General features: G+C 43.5%; 1 protein-coding gene across 4 annotated transcripts in view; it reads left to right on the forward strand.

Annotated features, from left to right (window-relative positions):
- The window catches only part of LOC140206253 (mucolipin-3-like), a 71,265-nt gene that overhangs the window by 13,598 nt on the left and 34,408 nt on the right, over nt 1-23,259 (forward strand). For 2 of the 4 annotated variants that reach the window (XM_072274573.1, XM_072274575.1), the window contains exons 1-4: nt 5,472-5,559; nt 6,222-6,448; nt 10,398-10,565; nt 19,552-19,705. In XM_072274573.1, coding sequence (XP_072130674.1) covers nt 5,523-5,559; nt 6,222-6,448; nt 10,398-10,565; nt 19,552-19,705 — 586 coding nt within the window. In that variant the 5' untranslated portion in view covers nt 5,472-5,522. Of the gene's footprint in view, nt 1-5,471; nt 5,560-6,221; nt 6,449-10,397; nt 10,566-19,551; nt 19,706-23,259 lie in introns of those variants that run through there. The other 2 variants (XM_072274576.1, XM_072274577.1) reach the window with 1 other exon arrangement.

Consider the following 23,259-nt stretch of genomic DNA (forward strand, 5'->3'; position numbering starts at 1 on the left):
ATTAGCCTGCTGCTATCAGGGAGGAGGTACTTTTGTATACTTAATTTATAGTAATTTTTATGCTATACAAATTTCATAGCCTACTCTATATTACTGATAATAACTTCGCATTTGTATGAGATTTATGTAATATGAATGTAAGGAAGGATAAGTCAATGATTGGGTACAAATGCAGACGGAGCAAAGAATTAAGTTGCACCTCAGAGGTAAAATTCAAAAGGGCGAAGAATGCAGGTCGGAAGATGCGGTATTTAAACGCAGGTAACATTTGGAATGCGGTGGATGAACTCGTGGCACATTTAGAGATTAGTTGGTAAGACATTGTGGGTGTTAGTCATAGCTGAAAGAGGGCATAGTTGGGAATTTAACTTCAAAAGATATACTTTGTACCAAAAAGAACAGGCAGAAGCCATAGGCAGTGATGTGGCTCTGTTGTTAGGAGATGGAATTGCATCTTTAGAAAGGGGTGACATAGGGTCAGAAAATGTTGATCTTTGTGGGTGGAGTTAAGAAACTGTTACGGCTTTTTGTTACGTACCCTGTAACTGGGTTGCCAAACCAGAGAAATGGATCACTCAGTTGGAGTCTGGATTACTAGAACTAAGAAAGTTTTATTAAAGAAACAAGCAACACAGTAATTGAAAGGATAATAAATGCAACAGTTCAGCAATGATAAACACACATGTGCACAGAATTAAGATAACAGCATCAATCAAGCTCTATCGTTGTCTAGGGGTAAATGACGAATTTCAAAGTGACACAAAGTCCAGTTCAATTTAGTTCAGTTCGCAGTAATCGTTGCCATGGCGATGGATAACGTGGGGGGAGGGAGAGAGAGAACGAGAATGACTGATCATTCAAAACGGCTTCTACTCACAGACCTGCGATATTGCTCACAAGCAGCTTTCGGGCGAGTCCTTTGTGATGTCACCTGGGGTCACCGACTGTGACCCCTCCTCCAGATGCGGTCGATCCTCTGCAGTGAACTAGGCACCCAAGCAAGGGCGGACACACACCGGGTTCCCGCTGATCGTACCTTTCCACCCTGTGCGTCTAAGGCTGATCCCGCGATCAGCCGTCCAAGAGCTTCCCACCGACTTGTGAGAGGCGCACCGCTTCCAGGGTCTCCTTACCTCGGGGTGTCGTGTGTCCTGCCTTAGTGAACCTGTCCCTTTTTATCCCCCTGCTGGGGTATCGCCTGTCCATCACTTCAGACAGTTCAGGGTTCAAAGGGGGAGCTGCTCTAGACAGCTCTCTCTCCCATCCCTTCGTTACGCATCTCCAAATCGCCTGTTCATCACTTCAAACAGTTCAGGGTTCAAAGGGGGAGCCGATCTTGACAATACCCAGACTGATGGCTCCTTCATTAACATCTCCAAATGCTGTTTCATTGTGTTCCTTATCTCTCCCTCCCCTGAGGACAGGTGGAGACCAACTGCTGATGCCACTGGTGCTCGCCCAGGCCAGCAAACATCTTAATTTATGTGTATTCTCGTCACATTTTTAAAAAAAAGCACATTATGAGAATTGTACATAGGCCTCCAAGTAGTAGCCAAGATGTGGGGCTGGGGTTGCAGAGAGCTGGAAAGAGCCTGTAATGAGGGTAATATCATAATTATAACACTAGATGACAATTTTTTTCAGAAGTGTTTCTTCCTCAGATTTTTTTTGTTTGATAGACTGCTTGAAGATGAACACAAATGTAATTTCAGACTACTTGTATCACATAGGAATTTGGAGAAACAACAAATTAACTTTTATTGAATATAATGTGTTTAATTGCATAATGGTGCTGATGCTTTGCAATAGTTCAACTAAGTTTAAAAATATTGTTCATGATTTTCATTTGTACTCAGTGCCTGAGGCTTCTTGCTTAAGTGTCCAACAATAATTCACCAGCATTGATGGATTCCAGTTGCCCTGGTATCTTTTCTCTATGACTGCAATGTCCTGGTGAAACCTTTCACCTGCTCATCACTAGCAGCACCAAGATTTACAGGGAAGAAGTCTAAATGGGAATGCAGAAAATGAATCTTTAGCGACATGTTGCATTTCATGGTTTTATATGCTTGAAGCATGCTTTCAACCAGCTGCATGTAGTTTGGTGCTCTGTAGATGCCGAGAAAAATTTCAACAACTTCCTTGAATGCCTTCCATGTGATTTTCTCCAGTCCCACTATGAATTCTTAAAATTTCCTGTTGTTGATGACCTGTTTGATTTGTGGACCAACAAAAATTCTTTCCTTAATCTTGGCATCAGTTATTCTGGGAAGCATCTGTCTCAAGTATCAAAATCCTTCATAGAAATGTTTGTGCCTGGTGATAGCAAATTCCATCCTTACAGTCCTGAACCCAATAATTATTACTAAAACCTGTCCTGCCATGCAGCAGCCGCACTGCCTGACCATTCCCAAGCATGCCTGGACAAGATAGGAAACTTTCCAGCTTGCATTGTAGGCAACATTTTAATTGATTTGAATTATGAATTGAAATAGTAAACACCTTTTTTTTTAAAAAAAGTGTGTGATAGGGAAGTTTCATGGTGATTTTCGTGATCAGTAGCCCAAAATTCATAAGATACACCTAAAGGTATTCAGGAAGCAAAATCTTTGTTGTCCAGTGTAATAAGTGACTTCAATATGCCAGGGTATGGGGAAAATTGGGTTGGTGTTGGATCGCAAAAGGGAATCTGTTGAATGCCTGAGATGGCCTTTCCCTGAGTAGGCTCAAGAACAAGCTGCTCTTAAAAGCTGTTAGGTTTGGTGTTGTGTAATAACCCAGATCTTATAAGGGAGCTTAATGTAAAGGAACCATTAAAAAGCAGTGATCATAATATGATTGAATTTGTTCTGTAATTTGAGAGGGAGAAGCACAAAAAACACTTATCAGTATTGCAATGGAATAAAGGGAATTACAAAGGCATGAGAGAGGAGCTTTCCCAAGTGAATTGGAGGGGGAGGCTTTATAAGACACTGCAGTTGGAGTTTTGGGGCCCCATTTCTCAAAGGATGTGTTCTCATTTGAGAGTCCAGAGGAGGTTCATGAGGATGATTCTGGGAATGATGGGTTAACATATGAAGAGTATAGCCTCAAGCCCTTTAGAATAGAAGTAAGGAGGAATTGTTTTGTTTTTAAAGCCAGAATGGTGAATCTGTGGAATGCTCTGCCACAGACTGCACTGGAGGCCAAGTCTGTGGGTACATTTATAGCAAAAGTTGATAGATTCCTGATTGGTCAGGGCATCTAAGGAAATGGCTATAAGGCAGGTGTCTGGAGTTGAACGGGATCTAGGATTAGCCATGATGGAACGGTGGAATGGACTTGATGGGCAGAATGGCCTAATTCTTCTCTTGCGTCTTGTACCTCGTGGTCTAAGTAAAGACATCTTGGTTAGCATTTTAAAGTAAGATGTGTTATCAGAGTACTTGCATGTCACCTTGTATCCAGATTCTTTTTCTGCAGTTGTCCTTGGCAAATCTATAGAATAACTGTAAACAGGATCAATGAACAACAAACGATGCAGATATAAATAACGAGCATGAAATAACATTAGCAGAGTCTTCAATGAGTGTAGCTATCCCTTTTTAGTTCAAGAGTCTGATGGCTAAGGGGTAGTAACTGTTCTTGAACCTGGTGATGTGAGTCCTGAGGCTCCTGTATCACCTTCCTGATGGCGGCAGTGAGAAAAGAACATGGCCTGGGTGGTGAGGATCTTTTGATGATGGATGCTGCTTTTCTATGGCAACATTTCACATAGATGTGCTCAATGGTTGGGAGGGTTTTACCTGTGATGTACTGGCTGAATCCACTATCTTTTGTAGGATTTTCCATTTGAAGGCATTGGTGTTCCCACACCAGGCCACAATGAAGCCAGTCATCACACTTTCCACCACACATCTATCAAAGCCAGTCATCACACTTTCCACCACACATCTATCAAAGTTTGCCAAGGTTTTTGACATTCTGAACCCCCTCAGACTCCAGAGGAAGTAGAGGTGCTGTTTGTTCTTCATAATATTATGGGTACTGAACAAATGCTCTGACATGGTAACAGCCAGGAATTTAAAGTTACTGATCCCCTCCATCTGATTACTGGCTCATGGACTCTGGTTTCCCTCACCTGAAGTGTACAATCAGTTCCTTGGCCTTGTTGACATTGAGTGGGAGGTTGTTGTTGTGCACCACTCAGCAAAATTTTCAATCTCCTGTATGCAGCCCACAACAGTGGTGTCATCAGCAAACTTGTATATGGTGTTGGCTCTGTACTTGCTACACAGTCATAGGCACAAGGCAAATAGAGCAGGCTCTACTTTTTGTTGTTCGTAAGGTCGTCCTAGATGGTGGGGAAGGGGCATAGTGGGTTTGAGCTCCCACTGCCTATTTAAACACTCCCAATGGCGTGCATCTCAAATAGCCTCTGACTACCAATTCCAGGTCCTAGCCTTCACGTGTGGCTTAGCGACTAAGCACGCAGAACTGAGAAGGGGCAAAGGTGGGTTACTGGAGCCTTGAAACCCATCACTTCGGGTAGATGGGGCTCACCAGCCATGATTGGAGCTAATCTAGGAGAAGAAAACCTCTGATCTCAACTCTCCGCTACCTTGCAGTTATACCCACTCATGAGGAAGGCTTTGGGAGTAAACCCCAAGGGAAAGATCTGCAGTTGGAGTCCCCAAGGCAATCCTACATTGAATTCAACACTGACCAGGCAACTCCTGCAACGCGACTGGTGCCAAACTGCATCAGTCTGCTGTTCCTTTAGATTCATCAGTTGTGTGCAGAGGGGAGGCCTGCATGGCTAACAGCTTGCTCTCCATATCGTACTGCCCCGGCTTCCATGTGACAACAAGGATTCACCTTTCATGGTCGACCCTGACCATTGGGAGGCTTTGTGGCTTCAGGTTCTGTGCTCTTGACAGTCCCTCCCTGGATCGAACCCAGGGCTCTGGAACTGTGAGGTAGCAACTCTGTTTGCTGCCCAGTAGCAGTGTCTTTTCCCCAAAGCAGGGGGAAGAGAGGAAAGGAGGTAAGCATATGGAACAAGCTGTCGGAGGAAGTGGTACAAAAATACCATTGAAGGAGCACTGGGAAAGGTGCCTGGATGAACAGGTCAGGAGGTTATTCGGTCACATGGGTGTAATTGGGTGGTGTGGCCTTGCTGAGCCTGTTTATGGTGGTGATCTCTAAATTTGTAGCAGTCTTGATGGGCTGAATGGACTACTTCTGCTCCTGTTTTATGGAGGAATGGAGTTTGGGGGATTATGGAATAAACACAGGAAATTGGGACCAGCTGGGTGGCACTGGTCAGCATTGACTAGTTGGGCTGAAGAGCCTTCATTAATGCTATTTACCCTGACTCTCTAACAGACAAGATTGGGATGTTACTGTATGTTGAACTTGAAGATGTAGGTGAGGCCAAATTTGTAATGTGTGCCGTTCTGGTCACCTACCACACAGGAAAGGCATCGATAAAATTGAAAATGAAGAGAAAGTGAAGCAAGGATGTCAAACAGATTCTGCAGATGCTGAAAGCCCAGAGGACCACAAAAAGCTTAGCAGGTCAGGCAGCATCTATGGAGGAGAATAAAGAGACAACATTGTGCACCAAAACCCTTCATTGTGATGTTGCTAGGTCTTGAGTACCTGAGTTATAGGGAAAATCTGAATAGGTGAGGATGTTATTTCCTACAGCTTAGGAGAATGATGGGAGATTGGATAGAGGTATACAAAATTGAGGGGTGTAGATAAGGTAAATACAAGCAAACCTTTTCCCGCTGAGGTTGGGTGAGACAACTAGAGGCCATGGGTTGAGGGTGAAGAGTGAATTATTTAAGGGGAAATAAGGAGCATCACTCAGTGTGGGTGGAATGAGCTACTATCAGAAGTGGTGAATGCAAGAATCTTATTTGATTCTTGATTAGTCAGGGTTACAAAGAAGGCAGGAGATTGGTGCTGAGAGGGAAATCGATCAGCCATGATGGAATAGCAGAGCAGAATCAATGGGCCAAATGGCCTAATTCTGCTCCTATTTCTTATGGTCTTGTTATGCGGGTTCGATTGCAGCATTTAAGAAATTTAGGGGTACATAGATGGGAGGGGGTATGGATCCAAGGGACTAATTGTTTGCATGGACTAGATGGGTCAAAGGGCCTATTACTGTGCTGTAGTGCAGACCCTGAAGGGTTGGTGATGTGGAATCACTATTGTTCTTGTTCCATTAGATATGGCGGGTCCTGGCCTGGCCACCAATGGCGGTGGTGGAGCTGTGGCGGGCTCGATACTGCAGAGAAGGGACGAAGGGTCAGTCATCAATCCACCCTCGGCCGACCACGTCCGGCGGAAGCTCAAATTCTTCTTCATGAACCCATGCGAGAAATTCCAGGCTCGTGGCCGCAAACCCTGGAAGCTAGGCGTGCAGATCCTGAAGATAGCGATGGTTACTCTACAGGTACCAGTTCCCTGGCTGTTCGCTGGAGTTGAGGGCGGTGGCTTGGGTTCCACTTCTGTAGTCAGACGGTCATTCCAACTGCAATTATTGAAATAAATCCAGTACAGGATTCCCTCCCCAAAGATGTTCCCGTCAAGTTCAAAGTAAACTTATTAAAGTACATGTGTCACTATATACAAACCTGAGATTAATTTTATTGCAGGCATTCACAATAAATACAAAGATTCTGAATAGAATCAATGAAAGACCACACAGAAAGATGGACAAACAACCAATGTACACAAGATGGCAAACTGTAAATACAAAAGACAAAGGTGATAATATGGAGACCATAAGATGTAGCAGCAGAATTGGGCTATTATTGGGCTGTTGAGTCTGCTGTCATTTCATCATGGCTGATTTATTTTCTTAGCCCCAATCTCTTGCCTTCTCCACATATCCCTTTATGTCCTGACCAATTAAGAATCTATCAGCCTCTGCCTTAAATGTACGTAAAGACTTGGCCTCCACAGCTGCCTGAGGCAAGGAATTCCATGGATTTATCACTCCAGTTAAAGAAGTTCCTCTTCATCTCTATTCTAAAAGGACACCTCTATTCTGAGGCTGTGTCCTCTGGTCTTGGACTCTCCCACCATAGCAAACATCCACTCTATCAAGGACTTTCACCATTTGATAAGTTTCAAAGAGGTCACCCCTCATTCTTCTGAATTCCAGCAAGTACAGGTGCTCTTCATAGGACAAGCCATTCAATACCAGAATAATTTTCATGAACCTCCTTTGAACCCTCTCCAGTTTCAGCACACCTTTTCTAAGATAAAGGGCTTGAAACTGTTCACAATACTTCAAGTGATGCCTCACCAGTGCTTTATAAAGTCCCAACATTATATAACCATAAATATGAAGGCATCCATTAGTCTTGTGAGACCATGGATCTGTGCCTGAAAAGTCTTCACTCTCCAGGGTGCAGGCCTGGGCAAGGTTGTATGGAAGACCGGCAGTTGCCCATGCTGCAAGTCTCCCCTCTCCATGACACCAATGTTGCCCAAGGGAAGGGCATTAGGACCCATACAGCTTGGCACCAGTGTCGTCACAGAGCAATGTGTGATTAAGTGCCTTGCTCAAGGACACAACACGTTCCCTCAGCCTTCAGGTTGCTAGTCTAATGCCTTAACCACTTGGCCACGTGCCCACACTTGTATAACCATATAACAATTACAGCACGGAAACAGACCATCTCGGCTCTTCTAGTCCATGCTGAACTCTTGCTCTCACCTAGTCCCACCGACCTGCACTCAGCCCATAACCCTCCATTCCTTTCCTGTCCATATATCCATCCAATTTAACTTTAAATGACAACATTGAACCTGCCTCACTACTTCTGCTGGAAGCTCGTTCCACACAGCTACCACTCTCTGAGTAAAGAAGTTCCCCGTCATGTTATCCCTAACCTTTTGCCCTTTAACTCTCAACTCATGTCCTCTTGTTTGAATCTCCCCCACTCTCAATGGAAAAAGTCTATCCACGTCAACTCTATCTATCCCCCTCATAATTTTAAATACTTCTATCAAGTCCCCCCTCAACCTTCTACGCTCCAAAGAATAAAGACCCAACTTGTTCAACCTTTCTCTTTAAATTAGGAGATGAAACCCTGGTAACATTCTAGTAAATCTTATCTGTACTCTCTCTATTTTGTTGACATTTTTCCTATAATTCGGTGACCAGAACTGTACACAATACTCCAAATTTGGCCTTACCGATGCCTTGTACAATTTCAAAATTACATCCCAACTCCTATACTCAATGCTCTGATTTATAAAGGCCAGCATACCAAAAGCTTTCTTCACCACCCTATCCACATGAGATTCCACCTTCAGAGAACTATGCACCATTATTCCTAGATCCCTCTGTACTGCATTCTTCAATGCCCTACCATTTACCATGTATATCCTATTTTGATTAGTCCTACCAAAGTGTAGCACCTCACATTTATCAGCATTAAACTCCATCTGCCATCTTTCAGCCCACTCTGCTAACTGGCCTAAATCTCTCTGCAAGCTTTGAAAACCTACATTACGAAGCCATCAATTCCATCATCCAAATCATTGACATTTAATGTAAAAAAGAATCTGTCCCACCACCACTGGTCACCAGCAGCCAACTAAAAGGCTCCCTTTATTTCCATGCTTTGCTCCTGCCAATCTGCCTCTGCTTTATCCATGCTAGAATCTTTCCTGTAATACCATGGGCTTGTAATTTGTTAAGGACCCTTGTGTGTAGTACCTTGTCAAAGGCCTTCTGAAAATCCAAGTACACAACATCAATTGATTCTATCCTGCTTGCTGTTTTTTCAAAGAATTCCAACACATTTGTCAGGCAAGATTTTCCTTGAGGAAGCCATGCTGACCACAACTTATTTTATCATGTGCCTACAAGTATCCCAAAACCATATCCTTAACAATTGACTCCAACATCATCTTCTCAACCACTAAGGTCAGACTAACTGGCCTATAGCTTCCTTTCTTCTGCCTCCCACCCTCACTTGAAGTGTGGAGTGACACTGGCAATTTTTCAGTCTTCTGGAACCATTCCAGAATCTAGTGGTGCTTGCAAGAACATTACTAATGCCTCCATTATCTCTTCATCCACCTAGTTCAGGATCTTGGGGTGTACAATCTACCTTTAGACCTTTCAGTTTTGCCAAGAACCTTCTCTCTAGTTATGGTAACTTCACACACTTCATGACCATTCACACCTGGAACTCTCACCATACTGCTAGTGTCTTCCACAGTGAAATGGAACACAGTAACCTAGTAGAATAAGTATCTGACTGATGCCAAATGCTTGTTCAGCGTGTCTGTCGTTTTCTTGTTCCCCATTACTATTTTATAACTCTGAGTTGTCAAGCCCTTAAAAGTGAATCCATAAGTTGTGGAAATGGGTCAGAGTTGGGGTGAGTATGGTTCTCTCCTCTGGTTCAAGAGCCTGATGGTTGAGGGGTAGTAACTGTTCCTGAGGCTCCTGTACCTCATTTCTGATGGCAGTAAGTATGGTCTGGGTGGTGGTCCTTAAAGGGTACTGCTTTTTCTGACAGTGCTTCTCGTAAAGGTGCTCAATGGGGCACATTTCTTCTAACATTTCACTGTTTCAATGTACATGTGAAATGTAAATCTGAATTTGGGCACAAATCCACTGAGTTAGAATGAAGATGCCAATTAACATGCTCACAAATTAGAATCAGTTTATTTATTATCATTCTTGTCATGAGGATTGCTGTTTTGCAGCAGCAATACAGTACAAGGCAAGACAGAAGCAGAATTGGGCCATTCATCCTGTCAAGTCTGCCCTGCCATTCCATGGCTGATTTATAATCCCATTCTCCTGCCTTCTCCCTGTAACATTTGACACCCCGACTAATCAACAACCTATCAGCCTCTGCTTTAAATATACCCAGTTCTTGGCTTCCACAGCTGTTGCCACCCTCTAGCTAAACAAATTCCTCACCTGTTTTAAAGGGACATTCTTCTATTCTAAGGCTGAATCTTCTGGTCTGATTTTCTTCACCACCCCCCCCCCCCCACCACCACTGTAGAAACATCCTCTTCACATCCACTGTAAGCCTTTCAATATTGAATATGTTTTGAGATCCCTACCCCCTTATCCTCTAATTCCAGTGAGTACAGGTCCAGGCCTATCAAACTCATAATTTTTTTTCATTCCCAGCATCATTCTCATAAACCACCTAGCTCCTCAAGGCCAGCAAATCCTTTTTCGATCAGGGGCCCAAAACTGCTCTCACACCCAGCTAGGCGTGCTGAACTAAACTGGTAGGGGACGCTGACTTGGGAAATGTTTCTCGACCACTTGAAGCTTGAGAAATGGGACTGTGAGTAACAGCCACTTGTGTTATCCTCGGTGTCAGTCGCGCAATCAGCTTTCTCTTCTCTTGCAGTTGGTTCTCTTTGGGCTCAGCAATCAGATGGTTGTTCTCTTCAAAGAGGAGAATACTGTGGCTTTTAAGCACCTCTTCATTAAGAACTACGTGGACGGTACCAGCAGTGACTTTGCAATCTATACCCAAAGTGAAGTGTACGAGTATCTTTCCTTCATATTCAGCCAGGTGAGTTACTGTGTTCCATTTCTCTACCTCTTCTATTTCATCTTCATCAGCTTTTAATGAAATGTGTAGTGTCTATTTTAAGATTTCCTTCAAATGTTTAAAGTGTGAAAGTGGGTGGAGTTCATTTTAGAAGGTCAATCTTGAAGGAAGAGTAGTCAGTGCAGGATTCTTAGCAGTGTGGAGGAGCACCTCCATAGATCCCTCAAAATTGCTGCACAAGTTGACAGGCTGGTTAAGAAGATGTGCTTTTTTTCAGTCTTTAAGATAATGTCTTTTTTGAGACATTGTAAGTGTTGTTACTTCAATGTACTCGTGTTATTTCTTTGTATAATATAACAATAAAAAGATTTGAAAAGGTGTAAGGCGTTGGCCCTCATTAGTTTAGGTAACAAAATGGTCCTTGAATTGGGGTCATTGTGCTGTTCCCACAACCAATGATCTCACTTTAATGACTCGGTGTCTCATCTCGTGTTCTTGTTATTTATTGCTGCTTATTTATACTTGCAGTTTGTTGCCTGTACTCTGGTCTTTCATTGATCCTGTTAGTTCCTGTTCTATGGATTTGCTGAGTATGCCTGCAGGAAAATGAATCTCGGTTGTATATGTACTTTGATTATAAAATCAACTTTATAAAATCAACTTTATAAAATCAACTGAGTTCAAGAGCCACGAGGGAAGGTTGCAGCTCTATAAAACCCCAGTCAGACCACACTTGGAATATTGTGTTCAGTTCTGGTTGCCTCATTGGAGGAGGTTTGCCAGAATGCTACGTGGATTAGAGAGCATGTCTTGTGAGGATGGGTTGGGTGAGCTCAGGCTTTTCTCTCTGGAGAGGAGGATGACGTGAATTTATGGAGGTGTTCAAGCAAATCTGCTAATAGAAAGGTTGTGAGTGGTGGTAAAAATCTTGAGGTGTATATATTTCAATGCTAGGAGTATTGCAGGGAAGGCAGATGAGTTGAGGGCGTGGATTGACACGTGGAATTATGACGTTGTAGTAATTAGTGAAACTTAGCTACAGGAGGGGCAGGACTGGCAGCTTAATATTCCAGGGTTCCGATGTTTCAGATGTGATCGAGGCAGAGGAATGAAAGGTGGGGGGGGGGGGTGGGTAGCATTGCTTGTTAGGGAAAATATTACAGCAGTGCTCAGGCCGGACAGATTAGAGGGCTTGTCTACCGAGTCCTTATGGGTGGAGCTGAGAAACAGGAAAGGTATGGCCACATTAGTGGGATTGTATTACAGACCACCCAATAGTCAACGAGACTTGGAAGAGCAAATCTGCAGAGAGATAGCAGGCAACTGCAGGAAACATAAAGTTGTGGTGGTAGGGGATTTTAATTTTCCATATATTGATTGGGTCTCCCATACTCTTAGGGTCTAGATGGTTTAGAGTTTGTATGATGTGTTCAGGAAAGTTTTCTAAATCAATATATAGAGGGACCAACTAGAGGGGATGCAATATTGGATCTCCTGTTAGGAAACGAGTTAGGACAAGTGACAGAAGTCTGTGTAGGGGAGTACTTTGGTTCCAGTGATCATAACACCATTAGTTTCAACTTGATCATGGACAAGGATAGATTTGGTCCTAGGGTTGAGGTTCTGAACTGGAAGAAGGCCAAATTTGAAGAAATGAGAAAGGATCTAAAAAGCGTAGATTGGGACAGGTTGTTCTCTGGCAAGGATGTGATCGGTAGGTGGGAAGCCTTCAAAGGAGAAATTTTGAGAGTGCAGAATTTGTATGTTCCTGTCAGGATTAAAGGCAAATTGAATAGGAATAAGGAACCTTGGTTCTCAAGGGATATTGCAACTCTGATAAAGAAGAAGAGGGAGTTGTATGACATGTATAAGAAGCAGGGAGTAAATAAGGTGCTTGAGGAGTATAAGAAGTGCAAGAAAATACTTAAAGAAATCAGGAGGGCTAAAAGAAGACATGAGGTTGCCTTGGCAGTCAAAGTGAAGGATAATCCAAAGAGCTTATACAGGTATATTAAGAGCAAAAAGATTGTAAGGGATAAAATTGGTCCTCTTGAAGATCAGAGTGGTCGGCTATGTGCGGAACCAAAGGAAATGGGGAAGATCTTAAATAGGTTTTTTGCGTCTGTATTTACTAAGGAAACTGGCATGAAGTCTATGGAATTAAGGGAAACAAGTAGTGAGATCATGGAAACTGTACAAATCGAAAAGGAGGAGGTCCTTGCTGTCTTGAGGAAAATTAAATTGGATAAATCTCCGGGACCTGACAGGGTGTTCCCTCGGACCTTGAAGGAGACTAGTGTTGAAATTGCGGGGGCCCTGGCAGAAATATTTAAAATGTCGCTGTCTACAGGTGAGGTGCCGGAGGATTGGAGAGTGGCTCATGTTGTTCCGTTGTTTAAAAAAGGATCGAAAAGTATTCCGGGAAATTATAGGCCAGTAAGTTTAACGTCAGTAGTAGGTAAGTTATTGGAGGGAGTACTAAGAGACAGAATCTACAAGCATTTGGATAGACAGGGACTTATTACAGAGAGTCAACATGGCTTTGTGCGTGGTAGGTCATGTTTGTCCAATCTATTGGAGTTGTTCGAGGAAGTTACCAGGAAAGTGGATGAAGGGAAGGCAGTGGATATTGTCTACATGGACTTCAGTAAGTCCTTTGACAAGGTCCCGCTTGGGAGGTTAGTTAGGAAAATTCAGTCGCTAGGTATACATGGAGAGGTGGTAAATTGGATTAGACATTGGCTCAATGGAAGAAGCCAAAGAGTGGTAGTAGAGAATTGCTTCTCCGAGTAGAGGCCTGTGACTAGTGGTGTGCCACAGGGATCAGTGCTGGGTTCATTGTTGTTTGTCATCTATATCAATGATCTGGATGATAATGTGGTAAATTGGATCAGAAAATTTGCTGATGATACAAAGATTGGAGGTGTAGTAGACAGTGAGGAAGGTTTTCAGAGCCTGCAGAGGGACTTGGACCAGCTGGAAAAATGGGCTGAAAGATGGCAGATGGAGTTTAATACAGACAAGTGTGAGGTATTGCATGTTGGAAGGACAAACCAAGGTAGAACATACAGGGTTAATGGTAGGGCACTGAGGAGTGCAGTGGAACAGAGGGATCTGGGAATACAGATACAAAATTCCCTAAAAGTGGCGTCACAGGTAGATAGGGTCGTAAAGAGAGCTTTTGGTACATTGGCCTTTATTAATCAAAGTATTGAGTATAAGAGCTGGAATGTTATGATGAGGTTGTATAAGGCATTGGTGAGGCCGAATCTGGAGTATTGTGTTCAGTTTTGGTCACCAAATTACAGGAAGGATATAAATAAGGTTGAAAGAGTGCAGAGAAGGTTTACAAGGATGTTGCCGGGACTTGAGAAACTCAGTTACAGAGAAAGGTTGAATAGGTTAGGACTTTATTCCCTGGAGCGTAGAAGAATGAGGGGAGATTTGATAGACGTATATAAAATTATGATGGGTATAGATAGAATGAATGCAAGCAGGCTTTTTCCACTGAGGCAAGGGGAGAAAAAAACCAGAGGACATGGGTTTAGGGTGAGGGGGGAAAAGTTTAAAGGGAACATTAGTGGGGGCTTCTTCACACAGAGAGTGGTGGGAGTATGGAATAAGCTGCCAGATGAGGTGGTAAATGCGGGTTCTTTTTTAACATTTAAGAATAAATTGGACAGATACATGGATGGGAGGTGTATGGAGGGATATGGTCCGTGTGCAGGTCAGTGGGACTAGACAGAAAATGGTTCGGCACAGCCAAGAAGGGCCAAAGGGCCTGTTTTTGTGCTGTAGTTTCTATGGTTTCTATGGTTTGTAAGAGGCATAGATCAAGTAGATAGACCTTTTTTCAGGGTGGAAGTGGCTAATGCAAGAGGTCATAATTTTAAGGTGATTGAAGGGAAGGTATAGAGGATGTCTAAGGTTTTGTGTGGTAGATATTAGGGACATTTAAGAGAATCTTAGATTAGCACATGGATGAAGAAAAAATCGAGGGTTATGTTGGAGGGAAGGATTAGACTGATCTTGGGGTGGGTAAGTAGTCAGCTATGACATGGTGGGCTGCAGGGCTTGTACCTGTGCTGACTGTTCTATAGTCACCTCACATGAAGGTGTGTACTGCAGGAGCCCTGAGGCATGTAATGTCTGGAATTCTCCACTTGAGGGTAGTGGAGTCCGAGTCATGAATCTGTGGAAACAAATGAGCCAAAGAACTGAGAAATACGGGGGAATTGGCAGAGCTGGTGGTGGCTCAGTGAGGAGTGGATGGCATGGTAGTGTAGTGGTTAGCATAATGCTATTACAGTGCCAGTGATCACAAATTGGGGTCTGCAAGGAGATTGTTCTCCCCGTGACTGCATGGGTTTCCTCCCACCTTCCAAAGATTCGGGTTAGTGCTTAGTGTGTACTGTTTTGGTGCTGGAAGAGATTGCCCTCATTACTGATTTGATATGATGTTTCACTGTTTTGACGTGTGTGACAAATCAAACTAGTCTTAAAGTCTGGCATAGATCAGACATTGTACTGAATGGTAGGATAGTCTTGATGGACCAAGTGAACTGCTCCCATTTCTATTTTACTTTTATTTGAGATTTCTCTGAGCTGGTTGTCATGTTTCTCTAACTCTGACTGAATTTTGAGCATTTTCATCTTTTTTTGGAAGACTGTCTAGTTCCCACCACAGTTTCAAGAATATTTCTTACCCCTTAAACGTCAGGGCCCTGAACCAGCATGGGTAACTTCACTCACCTCAACACTGAACTGATTCTGTAACCGGTGCACTTGTTTTGAAGGATTCGACAACTCGTGTTCCTCAGTATTACTTTTTATTGCGCACTTTATACTTGGAGATGCAGAACTGGCCTTCCTGGCCCTTTAAGCTGTGCCACACGCAACCCATCAATCTAACCTAGCCTAATCACAGGGCAACTACAATGACAATTCACCAACTAACTGGTACGTCTCTGGTCTGAAAGGAAACCAGAGAACTTGGAGGAAACCCATGCATTCTAGGGGGAGGGTGTACAATCTCATAGAGGATGCTGGGATTGAACTCTGAACTCTGACATCCTGAGCTCTAATAGCGTCATGGTAACCACTACTTTGAGTATTGTGAGCAGTTTGGAAGCCCCTTATTTAGAAAGGATGTGCTGACTTTGGAGGGTGGGGGGCAGTTCAGAGGAGGTTCACGAGAATGATTCCAGGAATGAAAGGCATTGTATGAGGAATGTTTGATGGCTCCGGGCCTATACTTGGTGGAATGTAGAATAATGGGAGGTATCTCATTGAAATCTATCAAATATTGAAAGGCCTAGATTGGATGCGGAGAGGATGTTTCCTGTAGTGGAGGAGACTAGGATCAGAGGGCACAGCCTCAGAATAGAGGGATGTCCTTCAGTACAAAGATGAAGAGGAATTTCTTTAGCCAGAGGGTGGTGAATCTGTGAAATTCATTGCCACAGCAGCTGTGGGGGGCCAAGACATCAGGTGTATTTAAAGTGGGTGTTGATTAGTCAGGGTGTGAATGGTTACAGGAAGAATGGGCTGAGAGGGAAATGGATCAGCCATGTTGTAATGGTGTCACAGACTCAGTGGTCTGAGTGACCTAATTCTGGTTTTGTGGTGCTGTGTTACCTTGACATGCACTTGGCCTTTTGCACATTGTTTATTAGTCTTTGAGCTTTCATAACACCTATAACTTTTTCTATGTATGTCCACAAGAAGAGATCTCAGGGTTGTATATGGTGACGTGTGTACTTTGATTTATTTTGAACATTGCTGCATGTTTTGTTCTTTTGCGTAAGATCCTGTTCTTTTTGATCTAAATCTGAGATTGATAGACTGCTGTTAGGAGCAGGTTTATAAATTTACAAATCCAAGGCAGGCAGGGGAAGTAAGAGTACAAGTGATTCCATGAGGGGGGTGAAGTTCTTGATGGGCTAAAGGATGTGAACTTGCTCCTGGGCTCTGGGAGATGGTGAATCAGGTTTCTATCACTGTATGCCATGAAGTGTTATGCTGCCTTCTGGTGTTCAGTGAAACAACAAGCTGGACACTCTGACTTGAACTATATTTTCTTTTTGACTTTGTTTTTCTGAAATCGTAACAATATATGCTATTTGTAGTGTCTGCTGCTGGTAATGTTTTGCATCTTGGCCCCAGAGGAATGCTGCTTCATGCAGCTGTACTTGTGTATGGTTGAATGATAATCAAACATGAACTTGTATCAGCATGAACACTACAGCACAGAAACAGGCCCTTCTACTCCACGTTCAAGTGCTTTGATAAATTTATTTTGAAACTTTGATCTTTCTGTTTGCTCTTTGGACTGTAGGGTCAGCAATCAACCTGACCCAGGTTTGTCAAAGTCTAATGTTTACTGTGGGTCAGTTTAATTGTAAATGAGCTGCATTTGTTAAAAACCTAAACCAGACTTTTAAGTGCTTATAAATGAGAGATTCTACAGATGCTGGTAATCCAGAGCAATGCAGAAAATGCTGAGGGAACACAGCAGGTCAGACAGCATCTATGGAGGGAAATAAATACTTGACATTTCATGCTGAGTTTCTCCAGCATGTTGTTTACATGCTCCCTGTGTTTCTCCCTTTATAACAGGGGCTCCCAACCTGGGATCCACACACCCTTTGCTTAATGGCAGTTGTCCATGGCATAATGTTGGGAAGCCTGCTTTATAGGCAGATTTTGTCTGGAGTCTATTGACTTTACTGAACTGTCAATATTCAGTTTAATTTCTAGATTTAAAAAAAAAAGGGCTTCCAGTACTGTTGTCTTGTAACATAACCCATTATTGTGGGAAATCCCTCTCCTGAGAGATATGTAAGAATAACCTGAATCCAGATGTGTCTGTAACTTTACCACTTTAAGGCGAAGCTGCTTAGAAATTCTTTACTGTCCATGGTGCTGATTCACGGTCTAGGCAACACTTTCAGTACGCTGCACGAACTCAGGTCAGGCAGCATCAGTTAGAAACAATGAGTCGAAGATTCGGGCCGGAAACCTTCGTCAGGACCGAAACATCAACTCATCGTTTCTAACTGATGCTGCCCCACCTGCTGAGTTCATCCAGCGTACTGAAAGTGTTGCTTTGATCACAGCATCTGCAGATTATTTTGTACTTATGATTCACGGCCTGTTTGTATTTTTATTCTGTGCTTAGACCCATTCTGGGTGGATTGTAGGGTTTTGCTCTCTTCTCTCCCTCTCCCATCAGGCAGACAAAGCAAAAGCCTGAAGGCATGTACTTCCAGGGTCAAAGACAGCTTCTATCTCTCAAATTGTTCAATGTTTCTTAACCTCACAATCTACCTTGTGATGGCCTTGCACTTTCTTGCCCTCCTGCACTGTAGCACGTTATTCTGTATTCTCCAATTGTTTTCCCTTGTACTACCTTGATGTCACAATGAAATGATCAGTCGGCAAGGCAAGTTTGTCTTCTAGACCTTATCAAGAGCTTCTGGCTTTTGCTCCTCCCTGTGGGCCTCCCTTTGGGTTCACTGGAAACTTAATATTATATTACTGTGTACTGCTTTTTTTTGTAGTGAATTCAGTTTTGCAGTATTAATTAGGGAAAGATGTGCAGGTCAATGCTGGAATTTCATGAGTTGTAAGAGCCATTTTGAACCACTTGGGCTGCCTTTAGATACTTGCAATATGCCAGACTACATAACCTCCTGGAGTACGGAATTTCCAGAGATTCACCAGCCTCGAAAAGAAATTCCTATGTCTATTGATTTTTAAATAATTGCCCCTTCTCAAAGTTCAATTTATTTTCACGGTACGTGTTACTATATAGTACCCTGAATAATTTCCTTGCAGACATTCAGTGGAACAAAAATATAAAATAATCAGTGAAAAACTACAGACTGACAAACAACCAATGTACAAAAGACAAACTGCAAATGCATGAAAAGCAGTAGTAATAATAAATAATTAAATACTGAGAACATAAATTGTAGAGCTCTTGAAAATGAGTCCATAGGCTGTGAATTCAGTTCAGTGAGTGAAGTTCGCCTGATAGTTGAAGGGTAATAACCGTTCCTGAACATGGTGGTATGAGACCCAAGGCTTCTCCACCTCCTGCCAGTGAGAAGAGGGCACGCCGGGCTCCTGGTGGTCCTTACTGGATGCAGCTTTGCTGTGACAGTGCTCTTTGTAGATGTGTTCAGTGTTTGGGTGGGCTTTACCTGAATCTGAAATTTCTCAGAATCTGAATTGAAAACCACTTTAGTATCAATGTCTTCCGTGCAAAATGTTTTGCGGGTGCAGTACTGCGCAAAGACAAAATTACCATCCAATAGTCATTGAACACAGGCCCCTCAGCCCATCTAGTCCATGCTGAACTGTTATTCTGCCTGGAACCTTGTCCTCCCCCTGCATGCTTGCCCTCCAAACTTCTCCATGTGCAAATAAATGTCTTCCTAGATAGAGGTGGTGAAGGTTTAATTTAGTTTGGTCACTGATTTTCCTTTATTGTAGAATTGTAAATTTACAATAAACTTTCCAATTAAAAATTGAGGCATAAAGGAAAAGAATGTCAAATTGACACTTGGACAGGTGCATGGATAGGAAAGGTTAGATACAGGATTCCAACTTGGTGTACATGACCCCCTCAGTTAATGGTTAGGGTCCATGGGGAGCCCTAGCTTAGAGGGATATGAGTCAAGCACAAGCAAATGGGACCAGTTTGGAAGGGATTCTTGGCTGGCATGCCCAAGATGGGCCAAAGGGCCTGCTTCCATGCTGTTTAACTTTTATTTGATGGAAAGTTGAGGGGCAACCTTTCGCACCCAGGGCAGGGGTTCCTAACCTTTTCATGCCATGGGCTCCTACCATTAACCAAGAGGTCCACGTTCCCCAGGTTGGGAACCCCTGATCCAGAGGGTAGGCATCTAGAACAAGCTGCTAGAGGAGGTGGCTGAGGCAAGTTTTATTTTTTAAAGTGTTTAAAAAGACACTTGGACAGATCTCCCTTGCTCTCTCCTAGTATGTCAAACTGCATAAGATTTCTGTTGGTAACCATGCTTACGAAAGGCGAGGAAGTGACCTGATGCCGTTGACGGTGTGTCAGTATTTCTACAAGTGGGGGACTGTCAGTCCTGGCAACGAGTCATTCAACATTGACCCAATGGTGGAGAAAGGTGAGTGTGCGCATCAGAGCGGCGCGCACAGTGCTGGAGGAACTCAGTAGGTCAGGCAGCAATGCATGGAAACGAATAAACAGTCAGCGTTCCGGGCCACGATCTTTGCAGGTCTGGGAAGGAAGGGGAAAGATGCCGAAATAGGAGTGGGGGGGGGGCGCGCACAGAAGGAAGATAAGCTGGTAGGTGATGGGTGAAGCCGCGTGTGTGGGGGAGGGGATGAAGTGAGAAGCTGGGAGGTGATTCATGGAAAAGGTCAAGGGCTGGAGAAGGACTCAGAGAGGAGAGTGGACCATTGGAGAAAGAGGAGGAGGAGCACTGGGAGGTGGATAGGCAGGAGAAGAGGTAAGAGGCCAGAGTGGGGAATAGAAGGGGGGGGGATCGACTGTTTATCACTTTCATAGATGTTGCTCGACCTGAGTCCCTCCAACATTTTGTAAGTTGCTGTGTTTCTAGCATCTGCAGAATCTCTTCCTTCTGATGTGCATCAGATATTCTTGCTTGGAGACCACATCCATTTGCCTGCACCTCCTGCGATGGAGGTGGAATGAACTCTATTTGTAAATGTCTGCTCAAACCCTTTGCCCTCAGAAACGCAGCACAGGATCAGGCTCTTTGGCCCACAGTCAGTGCCAGCATTAGTGCCAATTAAACTCCATCTCATTTGCCTGCACGTAATCCATATCCTTCCCTTCCCCTGCATTTCAGATTTGTGTATCACGTACATTAAAATATAAATTTTAATTTGCATTAACAACCAACTCAACTTAAGGGTGGGCTGTCCTCAGCACATCAAGTGTCATCACACATTCCAGCACCAACTTGGCGTTCCCACAATGTTTTGCAGAACACCATGAGCAGCAATAATGGAACAAAAAGCCTCTTTCCTACCTACCCCCTCTCAACACACAGGCCTCTGCTGGGCCTCCAGTCCTTGGCCCCGGGCTCTCAGACACGCATGTTTATTCAAGATACCTCAAATGCCACAATTATCTGTTTCTGCCCTACTCTCGCATCCTGTTGTAGGCACCTACCACTATGTGCTTTTGTATTTAAAACAAAAATGTCCCCATATAATCTTTCAGCTTTCTTCCCCCTCATTAAATGGAGCTCCTTTATTTCTTGCTAGGAGCATCATGAAGGATCCCTTGCCCTACTGATAGACTGTTTGTCCCACTCCTATCAAGGAAAAGGCTACATAGCATCCTTGCCAGGACATCAGACTTGAGCTAAGAAATAGCAGGAGTAAAAGGACCCTGATGGCAGTTATTTATAGGCCTCCAAACAGCTGCAGGGATGTGGACTACAAATTACAGCTGGAAATAGAAAAGGCTTGTCAGAAGGGCAATGTTGTGATTGTGGGGGATTTTAACATACGAGTGAATTGGGAAAATCAGGTCGGCGCTGGATCTCAAGAGAGGGAATTTGCAGAATGTCTGCGAGATGGCCTTTTAGAACAGTTTGTTGTTGAGCCCACTAGGGGATCGGCGGTACTGCATTGGGTATTGTGTAATGAACCGGAGGTGATTAGAGAGATTGAGGTGAAGGAACCCTTAGGAGGCAGTGATCATAACATGATTGAGTTCACTGTGAAATTAGAAAAAGAGAAGCCGAAATCTGATGCATCGGTATTTCAGTGGAGTAAAGGAAATTACAGTGGCATGAGAGAGGAACTGGCCAAAGTTGACTGGAAAGGGACACTGGCGGGAAAGATAGGAGAGCAGCAGTGGCTGGAGTTTATGCGAGAAGTGAGGAAGGTGCAAGACAGGTATATTCCAAAAAAGAAGAAATTTTTGAATGGAAAAAGGATGCAACCATAGTTGACAAGGGAAGTCAAAGCCAAAGTTAGAGCAAAGGAGAGGGCGTACAAGGAAGCAAAAATTAGTGGGAAGACAGAGGATTGGGAAGTTTTTAAAACCTTACAAAAGGAAACCAAGAAGGTCATTAAGAGAGAAAAGATTAACTATGAAAGGAAACTAGCAAATAATATCAAAGAGGATACTAAAAGCTTTTTCAAGTATATAAAGAGTAAAAGACAGGTGAGAGTAGATATAGGACCGATAGAAAATGATGCTGGAGAAATTGTAATGGAAGATGAGGAGATGGCAGAGGAACTGAATGAGTATTTTGCATCAGTCTTCACTGAGGAAGACAGCAGGATACCGGACACTCAAGGGTGGCAGGGAAGAGAAGTGTGCGCAGTCACAATTACGACAGAGAAAGTACTCAGGAAGCTGAATAGGCTAAAGGTCGATAAATCTCCTGGACCAGATGGAATGCACCCTCGCGTTCTGAAGGAAGTAGCTGTGGAGATTGCGGAGGCATTAGCGATAATCTTTCAAAAGTCGATAGATACTGGCATGGTTCCGGAGGACTGGAAGATTGCAAATGTCACTCTGCTATTTAAGAAGGGGGCAAGGAAGCAAAAAGGAAATTATAGATCTGTTAGCTTGACATCGGTGGTTGGGAAGTTGTTGGAGTCGATTGTGAAGGATGAGGTTACAGAGTACCTGGAGGCATATGACAAGATAGGCAGAACTCAGCATGGATTCCTTAAAGGAAAATCCTGCCTGACAAGCCTATTACAATTTTTTGAGGAAATTACCAGTAGGCTAGACAAGGGAGATGCAGTGGATGTTGTATACTTGGATTTTCAGAAGGCCTTTGACAAGGTGCCTCACATGAGGCTACTTAACAAGATGAGAGCCCATGGAATTACGGGAAAGTTACATACATGGATAGAGCATTGGCTGATTGGCAGGAACCAGAGTGCGAATAAAGGAATCCTATTCTGGTTGGCTGCCGGTTACCAGTGGTGTTCCACAGGGGTCCGTGTTGGGGCCGCTTCTTTTTACGTTGTACATCAACGATTTGGATTATGGAATAGATGGCTTTGTGGCTAAGTTTGCTGATGATATGAAGATAGGTGGAGAGGCCGGTAGTGCTGAGGAAATGGAGAGTCTGCAGAGAGACTTGGATAGATTGGAAGAATGGGCAGAGAAGTGGCAAATGAAGTACAATGTTGGAAAGTGTATGGTTATGCACTTTGGCGGAAAAAATAAACGGGTAGACTATTATTTAAATGGGGAAAGAATTCAAAGTTCTGAGATGCAACAGGACTTGGGAGTCCCCGTACAGGATACCCTTAAAGTTAACCTCCAGGTTAAGTCAGTAGTGAGGAAGGCGAATGCAATGTTGGCATTCATTTCTAAAGGAATAGAGTATAGAAGCAGGGATGTGATGTTGAGGCTCTATAAGGCACTGGTGAGACCTCACTTGGAGTACTGTGGGCAGTTTTGGTCTCCTTATTTAAGAAAGGATGTGCTGACATTGGAGAGGGTACAGAGAAGATTCACTAGAATGATTCCAGGAATAAGAGGGTTAACATATGAGGAACGTTTGTCCGCTCTTGGACTGTATTCCTTGGAGTTTAGAAGAATGAGGGGAGACCTCATAGAAACATTTCGAATGTTGAAAGGCATGGACAGAGTGGATGTAGCAAAGTTGTTTCCCATGATGGGGGAGTCTAGTACGAGAGGGCATGACTTCAGGAT

The sequence above is a fragment of the Mobula birostris genome, chromosome 12, assembly GCF_030028105.1.
Source record: "Mobula birostris isolate sMobBir1 chromosome 12, sMobBir1.hap1, whole genome shotgun sequence".
Taxonomy (NCBI): domain Eukaryota; kingdom Metazoa; phylum Chordata; class Chondrichthyes; order Myliobatiformes; family Myliobatidae; genus Mobula; species Mobula birostris.